Genomic DNA, 14,167 nt, shown 5'->3' with positions numbered 1-14,167 from the left:
CTAATCAAATTATATATATCAGGAAGGAAACTGTGTGAAAGACAAAATTTTCTCAGACAGTTTTTTTCAGATTTTCACACATGGTCTTGCTGGCTAGAGTAACCTGGCTCTCTACAAAATATACGAGCAACTGTTCAATTTTTAATTGAAGAATAAATGGTTTAAATCAATCAATAAAAATAAGCCTAAGAACAAAATTAAGTTTGAGCACTACCATCATTGAACAAAATCTTCAGTACTCAAATGCAAAATTTAAAAAAATAAAATCTGAAAGGAAGGCTTAGTAGGTCTTCTCTCACCACCTACTCACATTACTAAGATTGATTTTTTTTTTATCAGAGTAGCTATTGTTTGCTGTTACAGATGTAAGCCAAAAGGTAGATATGTTTCTCTACTTATATATCATTGAGAAAATCAGGTGAGCCTTAGAGAACCTGAATAATATGAGATATGCTGGGGAATGAAAGCAGGTGACTTTGGGGACCTATCCTACTTGCTACATGGTTGGGATTTGTCCAATTCAGATTTTCAAAACAATTTTCAAACATGTGTACAATTAAAATTTTGGATCCTTTCACATGAAATTTGAGATTTTTACGTTTCTCTGGAAATATCAAAGGAATTGGCAACCTTGAGTAGGCAATTCTAGGTAACATAAGACAAGAGGAATGAGTAAGCCCACAAGACGCCAAAAGACAGAATCTTGATTTAATCTTGAATCTGACCATGCCTGTAATTTTCCAAAGTGAGAAACTGTTCCTTCAGAACTGGGGTAGGGAGAAGCATACAAAGGCACTAAACTAAACACTTTAGTTACTAAAGTGTTAAACAGAGTGCAAATGCTTCCTGAAGACAAATGTCAGTATTTCAAAAACAAAACAAGAGGAACCAATATCTGTTATTGTCACTGTGGAGAAACCGCAGAAAGAAAAGCTTCCTTTGCTAGCTCTAGCTTTGCTACGACAAACAAGCTTTGTTTCTAAGGGGAAAAAATGACCCCATCAAAACTTACAAGGAGAAATCACACTGGTTTGCTTGCTTTGTTTTGTTTTACAGTTACAACAAATGAAAGATTTATTCTAGAAACTTAGTTTTTACATGCTCTATATACTCCAAAAAATTAAAATGTTCTTAGCTTTTGAGATGAGAGAGACCTGTAATTCCATTTATTAAGTCATCTTAAAAATATTTCTTTATTGAAACTTGGTCCTAAACCTAGGTTCACAGTACATGATGAAGGTCTAAGGAAGACTTATTTAACCTACATTAAATCTTGATAATGCATTAATGAGTCTTTTAAAGGGATAATTTTAATTCCCCAATCTTCAACCATAAAGACTATATAGTGCTAATCTGCCTTGCCCTTTCAATTAAACTTGTTAAGGGTTTTCTATTTAGTCAGCACCCTGAATGGGCCATTAAAATTCTTGTTCGGTAAGAGTTGTGTTCAGTGCTCTGTTGTTTTAAATTCCATTAAATCCAAATGGTCTTTATCGCCCCATGACCACTGTGACTTCAATCAGCCAATTTAATTACCTTACACAATTGTCAGCAGAAGCAGCAAAGAAAAACAGGAAGCCCTATGACGTTATCAGATGGAAGTCTACCTCTCCAGTGTTGATTCTAAACTCATCAATAATGACGGTTTGCACCTACTGCCTTCCTGTCAGGGGGACTTTTGACCTTCCCTTTCATGCTAAGAGTTAGAATTTAAGATTCATTCAAAGCACTTTTAATACTTCGATAAGTGGACTACGAAATGAAAGCCCTTAGAAGATAAATCTTCACCACTCAAAATAATCACGCAACACCTGCCTCCCAACACACGGTGCCACTTTAGGAAAAAGATCTGTACACCCCAAGTACTATGCATGCAGCATATAATAATTTATAGTTCTATACATTTGAAAGACACTAGACTATATTTGACTGTATGTGTAAAAATGGGTGTTACGATTTTCAAGATATATGTAGAATTGAGGCTACAGTAGCAGAGTAAAATCCTAAACACAGGAATTCACTTATCCACATAAATATTAAATTGTACCACAAACGAGAAAAGCATTTTGTTTATCAGAAATTATAACTAAATACCACAAGAGATTATGTCATTTTTTATCACAGACAACACTTTATAATCTGGGGAATAGATTTGAAAAGTTCTGATAATCAATACTGTATCAGCATTCATCTATAGTAGTAGTTCTCACCCTGTGGGTCATGACCCCTTTGGCAAACCTCTATCTCCAAAAATATTATTTCATAACAGTAGCAAAATATTATTTCATAACAGTAGCAAAATTACACTTATGAAGTAGCATTTTATGGTTGGCATCATCACAGCATGAGGAACTATATTAAAGGATCGAAGTTTGAGAACCACCGATCTATAGTATTTTCACCCTTTGTGTGAAAGCAATTTGCATTAACTTCCCTTGAAAAGTAAATGTTGAAAAAGTGTCATTACAGAATCGGGGAATGAACACACTTTGCTGATCACTTAGACTGAACCAGAAGACAAACTTTGCTGAAGAAATGTCCATTGATGTATAAACCCTTGTTCACTTCTGAAAGACAACTTTGCAAAGACAGAAAACACAATTTAGTTCCATGTGACTGGGTGGAGAACCATTTCCAGAGAACAGAAAGATCATTTTTCAAAGTCATTTTCTGAAGTGATTGTGCCTCCCTTGATGGATCACATCAAGTTATTCTTTGACGCTTTAAAACTAAGCTAGGACTTATCAGAAAAACGGATCTTTATAAAACGCACCCTAGTTGGCGATTGTAGCAGATTTCCCTCTCCTGCTATCCAGAGCTCAGGTGAGCAAGTTTTATCTTTTTCAGAGCTACTGGCTGCAATCACTCCCATCCCCTCTCCCAAGAGTCGGTTTTCAAGCTCCTAGACATAAGGCCACTCCTCCTTCCCTCCCACTTTACCTCCTAAAGGAAGAAAAATCTCTTTCAAAGAACTTGTGGAGAGTGGCAGCTTCCCAGCTCTCAGTCACTGCACTCAGTTCCTGGATGGTGTAGTGCATCTGCCAGGAAGCCTTGTCTCTGGGAGTACAGGAAAATTTCCACAAGAACCAGTCTCATTCCCTCCAAGGTGTGGATTTTTATCTAGTGGGCTGCTCCTGGCTGTGCCTTCACCTAGGGTTTAGGCACCAGGTATGCGAAGCTGGGGCAGTGGATGGCGGCTGGCTGACGTGTAGTGCCAAGAAAAAACACAGCGCATCTGGAAAGGAAGACCTAAACTCGGAAACTTTTAAACAAAAACGCTTCGCGGACTGGCTTAAGAAAGAAAAAAAAAAATTAGTCAAAAGCGTCACGTAGTAAGAAGTGCCAGAGCATTTGCTCAGCTTGTTGGAAAGGGCTGTGTTTCCAAGTTTTGGTTGACGTCTGTGCTCTCAGCGTCCTAAATGGCAATTCCGGTCAAGACTGAATAATGGGACCTCAAGTTCAAAGAGAGGGTAGCAGTTTGGGATGTGGTGACAATAAAAAGTATACGTAAACAAGCCAGAACCCAGAGAGGTCAACCAGGGCAGAAATGAAGCCAGTTCGCTGCTGCCTCTCTGGGGGGACTGGGGACAGAGCAGATCAGAAGCAGCCGGAAGAGAAGGACCGGCTTAAGTAATAGAAGAAACATCTTAAGCAGAACCGTATGTAGCTCCAGCACCTCACTCTGAGGACCACACCCACTTGGGCATCCGAATGGCCCACTCTCAGATGCAGATGCATAGGAACAAAGGTATCTCATTTCCATATGGCTGGGCACTGAAGTGTAGCCGCTGTTGCAAGGTCTGGGGAAAAGTCTGGGGGTAGTGGTAGGCTTTCTGCCCAAACCAGCAAGCTGCAGATATCTGATCTGACCTGGGCCCTGGGTCCAACTTTCAGCAACACAATTTACCCCTGGAAACACACCCCCTCGAGGTGTGTTTTGCTTCTAAAGAAGCAAAGTTGTGTCTCAGGCTCCGAGGTAATGAAACAGCCAGGATCCAAGATAAAAGACCGCTATGGCCAGGGTCTCTCAGCCCCACTGGCCAATAGGTATCACCTAGCCAACACTTGGGTCCCCTCCCTCACTACCTCATGTGGCCTTACAGCTTTGGGAAAGTGCCCAGGGATCAGCGCTGCAGAGTGATTTGCCTAGCATCTACTAACACCGTGCAAAGTGCCCCAAGCCTGGCCTGGCCTGGCATATAGGGGTGCTCCTGGGTGCTGCTGCCAAGTTTTCCTCGGTACTAGAAAGTCGCTGTGGCAAAGCTGGAGGTAGCAACAGCGCAACCCCCACCCCAAGCCCTAGCACACCAGTGCAGCTCTATGGTTTGGGGCCAGGGAGAGAAAAGCATGAGGGAGATGCTGTCATAAAGAGGGCAGAAATTGATAGGCAGGGAAAGGAAGTTACTCCAGGGTCAAGACACCTTGACCTGTGGGGAAGCCTGACTTTCCAGGAGGTGATAGGAAGAGGAAGGGTCAAGTCCATTGGGAGCAGGGAGAACAGCACAGAGCTTATGAGGGTGAATTTTCATCATCAGTTGGGGAAAGAGGATCTAGGGTGGCCTCAAGCCATCTTCAAGGTTGCCATAGCTCCAAGCAGAAGCGAGCAGCCAGAGGCCTTTTTCTGGGACAGACTGTGTAGCCTCACTCTAAGCTGCCTCCTGCAATAGACCTGAGGCAAGGAGGTGGCTTTCACCCACACCTAACTGTCTGCCACTGCCCAAGGACAGCTGCCCAACAACAATTCCAACCCTTTCCTCCCAGGGCAGGAGGCCAGCGATGATTTAACTTTAGAGCCAAAGTTTAAAATAAACATTTTCAAGAGGTATGTATAGGCACTTAACAAGCCATCCAATCCACTCAGTACTTTTTACCCCGGAAGAAAATAAAACTCCCACAACTGCATCAAAATAGTCTCAACAGGGAAATGTTCCAATGATTACAACTATACCCAATCCTTCCTGGTGGGTGAGGTCAGATTTAGAGAACATGTATCTCCAGGTAGAAGACATTTGATGCTAATGTAGAAGAAAAACACAGATCATCTACAAAGTAGAATGTTGGTCTAGGGTGTGAAGGGACTGGTTTGGAGATCTTCACCTAGTGCCCAATTTCTTAAGGACATTTTTAGAGTTTGTCTAGGAAAACTCCGTGTGTGTGTGTGTGTGTGTGTGTGTGTGTGTGTGTGTGTGTGTTACATTTTAGAAGGATTAATAGCTTTCACAAAGAACCTAGGCTCTCGTGTTTGTGCTCTTTTGGAAAGCTGCTACACTGCCACAGACATCAAGACTTTTAATATGAAGATATGAAATGATCAGCAAATGTAACAATCTAATGATTCAGCAAATATTGTGCTGCAAGACCAGAGCAGCAATAATTAAGTCTTGAGAGTATTAGTGGCAGTTTTCAGGCCTCTATTCATCCTTCCCCCAGTCATGTACATTCTTACCAAAGCATACTCATTCACAAACACATGAGAAGATATACAAGACCGTTTAAGTACTTTGAATTAAAAAAAAATTGGGGGCGGGGGATTCCATAGTATAGCACTTCCCATGCTAGTGAACAAATTGTTGTGACACACATATCATGCATATCTTCACACACGGTTCCCAGGAATATAGGGACTTCTTTAATCCTCTCTAAAGAAGCAGGCATTCCAGTGGATGCTTGTTGCTAAGAGCAACATGCTTAAGTACCATCTAAAGACTGAAGAAAGCAGGAAAATACTCAAGCCAGATCTAGTTATACTCTATTATCTCATGCTATTACCAGTCTTCTTGACTCTAAATGGCATATGGGGAGGGGTTACCTTTTCAAATATACTTAAAAGCATTTCTACTTTATTTCCACAAAGCTTGGGGAAGACAGTGAATTTTAGCACTAGAGAAAGATGATTTGGAAAAAATATGAAATGCTGCTAGTGTTACAGAAGAGACAGGCAACCTCTGCTGTATATCAGACAGAAAACCTAACGTGTCTACTTTTATTTCAAAGATACATGCCCTGTATTTATGCTCCCTACCCTCTCTGGTTAAGATCCCCTTTGAGCTGGCACAGAGTGGGCACTCAAGCCCTGTTCACTTTTTCCTCTTTTGCAATGCCCTTCTTCAGGGAACTTTCCTTGATGAGTTCTGAGCTCACTAAAAACATCCCTGTTGGTCATCCAGAGCAGCTGGGCATTTCCTACACTTCATTTCCTTCAAGCAGACTTCCTGACTAGTGACTTTACTGGAAGCCCACATTTAGATTTTTCCTTCAAGAAAGAAGCCTAGATTCTTGGGAAAACGATAAATCCTTCTCAAATGTAACTACCTAGGATCTTTTATCCACGTCAGAGTAAAACAAAGATGCACTCAGAACCCCACTCTCAGCTCCCCTCCTCCCTCCGCCCCTGCTTCCAGTTACTACCATGCCTTATCTATTAGATTGGGGCTCTGTGCAAGGGGAGAGAGGGGTAAAGCTGTAAAAGAATTCAGCAAGTTAAAGAACAAAACAATTAGCCTGGCAGGATCGCTGTTTCGCTGCACTGAGTGACATCTTCCTACTAGTAAATAAAGCTTTCAATTATACAGCACTATTTCCTAAAGCTCTGCATATAAGAAAGAGCACCAAGGAAAGAAAAAGAGATTAAATTGAACAATAAGCTTCTCTTACAGAAGAAATCAGAAGGGCTGGTGCCTTAGGTTTGCAAGTGAGGACCTAGGCAGGTCTTGGGCAGAAGCGGACAGATGCAACTCATGGAAGAGTTACCAGACATTAACTCATCAGTAGCACTAGCGGCAGTTTTGCCAGCCCTAGCGCTCACTTTGGCTCAGACCGAGCCACCCAGACAGCGGGAAGGTTCCCAGGGAGACCAAAGCATCCTAGGCTTGCCGTGCCCCCATCTCCGCTGTCCCCGGGGTGGGCTACGGTGAGGCGGTATATCGGCCAGTAGTACCAGGAACTAGCACCTCCTTCACCCTCTCGGGGCCCAAAATAAAATGAAGATAAATAGAGAGGATAAATGAAAGCAGGGGGCGGTCTTTAAAACCCGGGAGGGAGCAGGTCTGGAAGCGGCAAGCCCACGCCAAGCAGAGCAACTGCCTGTTTACATCCGGCGCCTCGGAGCCCACACCGGCGGTGGTGAGATGCCGGGAATCTTACCGAATCTTAACACATGTGTGGTTCCTTGCGAATATCCGATCCACAGTAAGCAGAGCAGGACTTTAATGGAGCGACTGATGACTAGATTACTTAGAAACGGGGAAATAATCTTCATGATGTTTCTGTGCCTGCGCGCGCGGCACCCACTTCCCCGATCTAGCGTTAGGCTCCGGGCTTGCACGAGAAGGAGGATGCGTGAGTAGTGGCCGCAGACACAATCACGGCATGGTCACAGAAAGAGGAAGGAGTCTCCGCTTCCCAAACCCATTAGCAGTCGCTGCATGTTCTTCACTCACTGCGCCAAGGAGCAAGCTTCCACTGCAAGGGATGGTGGGACATCCATGTTAGTCTGGGAGCATCCGGGAGAAATCCAGCAAGCACAATGTCCGGCCACGCGAGCCTGGGAGAGCACAAGAAGAGGAAAATCAATAGGAAGTCCAGCCCTGCAACGACTAGGTGTCGAAAGCCAGCCACAGTCCCAACACAAAGGGCGCTTTGCTGGCAAGGGTTTTGCCAGGCCCTTATTCCACTGCACTGCTGCACAGCTTCTGACGTTAAGCCAAGATAAAGTGAGAAAAATTGAGATAGCTGCTTCCTGCCACTGAGCTTCCCAATATATATTATGCAACCGTTCTGATAGCTCGCCTTGAGTAGCAAAAAAAGATTTATTTACGTGATGCAATGAAAATTGCTTTGATTTTCAGTAAGAAGCTGCAGAAAGTGCCTGGTGTATGCAAGCACACCTCTTACAATCAGTTGATGAATTTTAATAATTGACTAGCTAAGTCAAAGTCACTTTGTCTAGGAGTTGTATTTTTAAAAAGGGAATGCTCTAAAACAGCGAACTGTGGTGTCAATCTAATTTATGTTAAGCTGGGGGAGTCTTATAGCTTTTAAATCTAAGTAGAAAAGAATAAATACCCAGTGCAATACAATTGGAGAGCTGTTTGTACTCTTTAAAAACTGGAGTGACATATTCTTTGATTAGTAAAGAGATATTTCTTCAGGTGGACTTTTGGGGGAAATGAAGGAATCATTTTTCCAACTCACTTATCACACCTGAAATAATCCTATACAAAGACAATGGTCTTTGAGCTGCAGCAACAGATTCCAGAGGCTTTGTGTCCACATTTTATCTTTTTTGAAAATTATTTTTCCTTTTAAAATGTAATATGAGATCATAGTTTTGTCTAAAAAAATCTTGTCACCAGCTATTTTTCTGATGGCAATATTTAAACTCATCTTTTCTCTGGACTTTCACAAGTAGAAATTTATTCAAGTTAAAAGTACAGAAATGTACACTTTTAATATAAAAATTTTGTTGAAATAGGCAATATACTTCACAAGGAATATGGTTATTCCAAGATCCACTACTGCCATTTATATTAGTAGGAAGAGATAATAAGAAAAGCAATAATGACACCATCGATGACATTGTCACCTTATTAAGAAGTGCAAAGGGCAAATTGTTGAACTCGAGTTTTACTATTAATCTCTGTTCATTATCAACAAATAGGGCATAAGTTAGACCTTATAAAAGTTGTATTATTGCATCATATTGAAGGCTACCTAATTTTAATGGAGTGATATAAGTACTGTTTAAGTTCTTAAATTACTATGGTTATGCTGTTTCTAAGTAGCAAGAAGATACCAAAATATAGTCATTACATCATAGTGATTTTTTACTATCTACATTTTCTTAAGATATTATTTAAAAATGCTGATTGAAAAACTCTACATTTTCAAATGTACTAAGAGACATTGATTTTTTTTAAGATGGAGGCATAACTGCAGTGATAAAAATAAGTATCATGAATAGCTAGTTCGGCAATCTAGCAGGCAATCCCGTCAAACAATTCCACTATTTGAGCACTTTAAAAGGAACATCTAGTGCTGAAACCAAGGGTATCTAGCGACTCCTTCAGTCCATGTTTGAAACATCACTTATAAAATATGTTAAAGACCAACATGTCCTGTCTTGTCTTGCTGTCTCATTTATTCCATTCTATTTGTTCATTTTTCTTCTTCTTCACCCTCGCAGAGAAAATAATGAGAGCCAGTGGAAAACACATATTCTTGGTTGTTTTCATTTCCCAATATAATTGATATCAACTACCTGAAAATAACATGTTCTGTTGTGACTAATCAAATTTCTGCAATATTTTGCAATGTGGCTGGCGTTTCGTGGAACCAGAGTAAACACACTGTACCACAATTTCTTGTTCACAACTTGTTTCAGCATAACAGGATTTTTCATAGCATTTGTCATTTTTCTACTTACACCCAGCATTCTCAACTACTTATGTGGCATCATTGCTGGATGTCTAGTGGGAAAGTGAAAGCTTTTCGCTTTGGGTTCATAAAATTCACACAAAATAAACTGTAATAAAAAAAGTAAGCTCTAACAAAGTTTCTTTACTACTAAGTGGTCTCCAAAGAACCAGCTTTACACATATCTTCAATTGTTTCATTTACATCCAACAACTAAGTTGAAAAGCTTTAACATAACAGCAGTTCCACCTGTCCAAGTGGACTTCTTCAATACCAGGAACAGCCCTTTTCAGGACCTCGGACAGCGTTTTGCACATGGAATTGGTCTGATATTGAAAATGGTAAAATGAATGGATAATATATGCCATATGAAATGACAGTATGCACATTTCCATTATAGAGACGAGTAGTTTGCATCATTGAAGAACACATAGTCAAGAAATTAATTTTGTGAACTGTGTTGAGTGTATTTTTCAATGTGAGTAATGGATTGTTTAACATACCTGAGATACACAAACAGTGATTGCTTTCCAGTGCATATTACTACAAAAGCCACTAACACTCACTGTGAGGCCCCTCAAGAGGACTAAAGAACTTGTTTCCTCATACAAAAAAATTAGCATGGAAAAATTTGGAATGTTGAAACATGCTGTCAATATTCAGATTCAGTGGCGTAAGACATTTCTGAAATGTACAATTAGTTATCACGTTTAATTGCCCACCTCCAGATTTCCATCTGCTAGGAGGGAAAACAGATTAATTCCATCCTTTCCTTATTAAGCTTCACTCTTCAGAACAAGAGCAACAAATCAGTAATTTACCTTTCAAACACAATAAAATGATGAGGTGATGTAGAGGATGCCTTGTTTGTTATATCGATATTTTGAAGTTATTGCAAGAACTCCTTAATACTGACACTATAATTAAAGTTCTGAGTATTAATGGTTATTAAGTATTTTACTGATCACATTTAATTATCTTAAATTAATTGTGCCAGTTCTATATTTGCTTATTTCTTAATAGAAAATGAAAAGAAATACTTTATTTAGGTTTCCAGTGAATATTTATATTTAAAAGTAGTGAAAATTGTGTGCTTTGTCCTATAGATTCATTTGCTGTGCAGTTATTTCAACCACATGGCAATCTTTATTGCTAGGAGCTAAAGCTGTGAGGGTTCCAAGGTCAAAGCAGAGATGAAAAACTGCCAGCACACACATATATGCTCACACAGAGAGAAGCTGTGTCTAGAAGAAAGCCTTAAAATACCAAAGAAGGCTGTTATGAAAAACTACCAAGCCTATGGTGACTAATAAAGGGAGAAAATGTATATCACGTTCATGCAAAGCTTGTTCCTACAACAACCACAAGAGAATGACAAAAGGCACTAGCTTCATCTTTCACTGCATTTTGTATTACCTGACACTAATGACCTCTTATTCTTGGGCACTATTACTTGAGAAGCAATTTTAGTTTCCTAGTCTCCTGGTGAAAATGAATCATATTCTAGTTAGCTGCCACCTGCTGGGGCATGAGCAAATGTGTAATAATCCTTATAGCAGAACCTTTAAAAGACAATTCCTATACCTTTGGCTAGAAACAGCAAATGTATATTCTAGAACAATCTGAATTTCAAAGCTGTCTCAAAGGCTCTTCCATGTCATATGTGTAGTGCTTTTAAATTTTCTCACACAAGTGACAGGCTTCTACTGGACCTCACATTGCTGTCCGGTTGTTATGGGACATTTGAGAAGACTCATCTTCTAGTAACACCCAAGGCATTTTTCCATGCAAGTGGCCTATTGTGTTGAGGTTTAGCTAAAATAAACAGCTTGCTCAATCATGACATTAAAGGGGCCACAGAATAAAGTCTGAGACAGAGATCAGTTGAAACCACACTGTTGCACACCCGCAATCTACCCTATGATCACTATACTATTTTTTGGGATTCTAAACACATTATCAATTGTTCTGCTAGCATTCTGCTATGTTGGTAGCTAATGATACTTACACTTTTAATTAATATTCAGATGCTGAAAATGTATCTTGATTAAGAAATGAAGCAAATCAATTTATTTCTGTCAAGATCTTTTTTAAAATTCAGCATGTACAATCTTCAGTGGATTTAAATTTAAAAGAAAAGACATAGGTGTTCAGCCTTACATTATTTCTGTCTTACCTTCCCCTGTTTACTTCAATTTCTTTAACATGTAAGTTTCTAAGGTCACTGGGATTTGATTAGCTGACTTGATTGCTGCGAGAATGTGTTCTACAAAGTTATAAAGTAAGGAACTAAAACAATTACAAATTGAAATATAATTGCACATCTTCTAGCAACTAAACTGCAGACTTATTCAAATGAAGTACTCATATCTCATGAGAATCAATCCATAGGTAATTTTGATGACAGAATACTTACAGTGTGAAGATGGAGAAATGATAAGAAGATAATCTGTTCCTTTCCTTATCAGAAGGTAGTTTCTAATACTCTCCAACCTCTAAATCCAAATCTTTATCTTAGTAGCTCCGGTTCTCTCTCTCTCTCTCTCTCTCTCTCTCTCTCTCTCTCTCTCTCTCTCTCTCTCTCTCTCTCTCTCTCTCCCTCTCCCTCTCCCTCTCCCTCTCCCTCTCCCTCTCCCTCTCTCCCTGCCGCCCCCCCCCAACTCCTTCCTATGCACCTGAAGATAAAAATACGAGGGAATGTGGTTGGTTAAAAGTTCTGAACATTTATGATCCGCCTTGGTGATGCAGCCAGTCCTAACCCCTACGGGATGCCCTGAGAGTTTCGGTTATTTTTTTTTCTTTTTCTTTCTTTCTTTTCTTTTCTTTTTCAGAAGCTTTTAATACTGTCCTCAGTTAAAATAATCTCTACTTTCTCAGCCCAGAGATATGGATCAGGGCGATCCAAAGATTGGTGAACGAAAGAAGGATGAGGAGTTGCTATTGCACGCAGATACACAGCTTCTTGCCTGTGCTTCTCTTTGCCTTGAGCATGAGTCCCAGTAGTTGAGGCCACTTCCTGACACATACACTTATTAAAATATTTTATGTGGAGAATACAAGCCCGCCTGCAGTCAAATGAGCCACTTGCATCCTTGCGGGAGACTGGCTGCAGCGAATGGGACAAAGCCCTCCAAGCGACTGCATCCAGCAGGTGCCTGGAGCGCACGGACTCTGCCGCCGAGCTGCCTTTGGCTTCTTCCTTTCCTCGTGGCTGCCAGCGCTCCTCCGCGGTCCTCGGCGCCTCCATACCCAGAGCCAACACCTTGGGAATGAACTCCGGGTTAGGGTCCACCGCCAGCGAGAGCTTACCTGGAGCTGGGGTGAAGAGGGCGGGGAGGGACTGGAGCAGTCCCCTCGGAGCCACGGCGGGAGGAGGTCCAGCGGGATGTCCCCGGCTCCGAGCCTCAGCCACGCAGCCGCCAGCGCGAGCAGGAGTGACGGCGGCGGAGGAGACCGCGACCGCGGAGCCGCAGCGGTGGCGCTGGAGACAGACACGCCTCCTGGCGGGGGTTCCTCGCCTCCTGCTTTAAAGGAGCCGCGCTTCTTTCCCCCAGCTGGTACTAGCTCCAGGGCTCCCAAGCCCACCCCGGAGCAACGCACACTCCTTATTTCAAGACCTCCTGTGAGAGAATTCCGGGTGCTGACCATCTAGTGCTTCCCGAACACTCAGCCCTGATATCGTCCCCTGCCAGTACATTCACATCCAAGGATAGGGGAACTGCCACCAAGATGCTCTGAACGATAGTGGGTAAGGCAAAACAGCCAAGGAAATTGCTTGGCTCTGAGAAGCTACATCGGGTATAAGGAATCTTAACCTGTCTGCTTCTAGGTGGCGGCTTTTATACTGCTCCGAAACCATGGCAACGGCAAAAAGACTTCTCTGTTGCCAGCATCTGGAGAGCAGCTGATTGTCTCCAAAGTGACCCCTTTGGTTCAGCTACTGCATTTCCCTTTGAGGTTTGTGGGGATCATCTTAATCTATGTTGCTACTTCTGTCCCGGTTCTCGGGGTAAATGAGTTTTCGGGGCTCCTGGTTGCTGTTAGCACGGAAAGGGACTTCCAGCATCAAGGAGCTGGCAGGCCATCTCTGCACAGGTCTAACCCCTTAATACCTGCTGCTGCTCTCCCCAGTAGATCCTTGAATACTGAGGGAATTTGAGACTTGGCAGGCACGGAACCTGGGGTCCTCTTCTCCACTATTGTGGAAATGAGCATATATAAGTATTTACATAAAAGATATTGAGAGAGGTTTTTAAAGGGCAGTGGGAAGGGATGCCTGAGTGCTGGGGTCTTTCCTATGCTTGCTTCCAGGAGTCAGGGGTGGGGGCAGGAAGCAAGGAACACACCAGTCTCCTGCTGCTTCTCTGGGGGAGCGATTAGCTTCTGCAAACAATCCCGGATTTGCGCTCCTCTGGGTCAGAAAAGTCAACATCTATTCAATACCGTTGCTACTTTATCCTCAACCTTACAATATTAACTAGAGTGGAGACTTAGTAGTTCCCCCCAGAGTACATTGGTGAGCGACTAGTCTCCAGGAGGTTTAAGAGAGGCCAAGCTTGAACAGGCTCTGCATACCGGCCCAGGAGATAAATTTCAAAGGGACTGTACTAGGAAGGAGGCCAGGTGGAATTCCCAGGCTCTGCGGAGAGAGCCTGGAGGCAGCTGTAGTCCCTGTGGCACTCCAGTCTAATTCTGAAGGTCTGGAAGCAGAGCAGCTCAGGTTCACCCTAGAGCAGTCCAACAGGCTGCAAAG

At 42.0% G+C, this 14,167-nt stretch overlaps 1 protein-coding gene across 3 annotated transcripts in view; it reads right to left on the bottom strand.

Annotated features, from left to right (window-relative positions):
- Positions 1-12,885, bottom strand: part of Grik2 (glutamate ionotropic receptor kainate type subunit 2) — a 609,237-nt gene extending 596,352 nt beyond the window's left edge. For all 3 annotated transcript variants that reach the window (XM_006983740.4, XM_016002308.3, XM_006983741.4), the window contains exons 1-2: positions 12,724-12,885; positions 7,144-7,543 (exon numbers count right to left, since the gene is read on the bottom strand). In XM_006983740.4, coding sequence (XP_006983802.2) covers positions 7,144-7,258 — 115 coding nt within the window. In that variant the 5' untranslated portion in view covers positions 7,259-7,543; positions 12,724-12,885. The remainder of the gene's footprint in view (positions 1-7,143; positions 7,544-12,723) is intronic.
- Positions 12,886-14,167: the final 1,282 nt, after the last annotated feature.

Source organism: Peromyscus maniculatus, chromosome 16, assembly GCF_049852395.1.
Source record: "Peromyscus maniculatus bairdii isolate BWxNUB_F1_BW_parent chromosome 16, HU_Pman_BW_mat_3.1, whole genome shotgun sequence".
NCBI classification, from domain to species: domain Eukaryota; kingdom Metazoa; phylum Chordata; class Mammalia; order Rodentia; family Cricetidae; genus Peromyscus; species Peromyscus maniculatus.
This window is presented reverse-complemented; position numbering and strand designations above follow the sequence as displayed.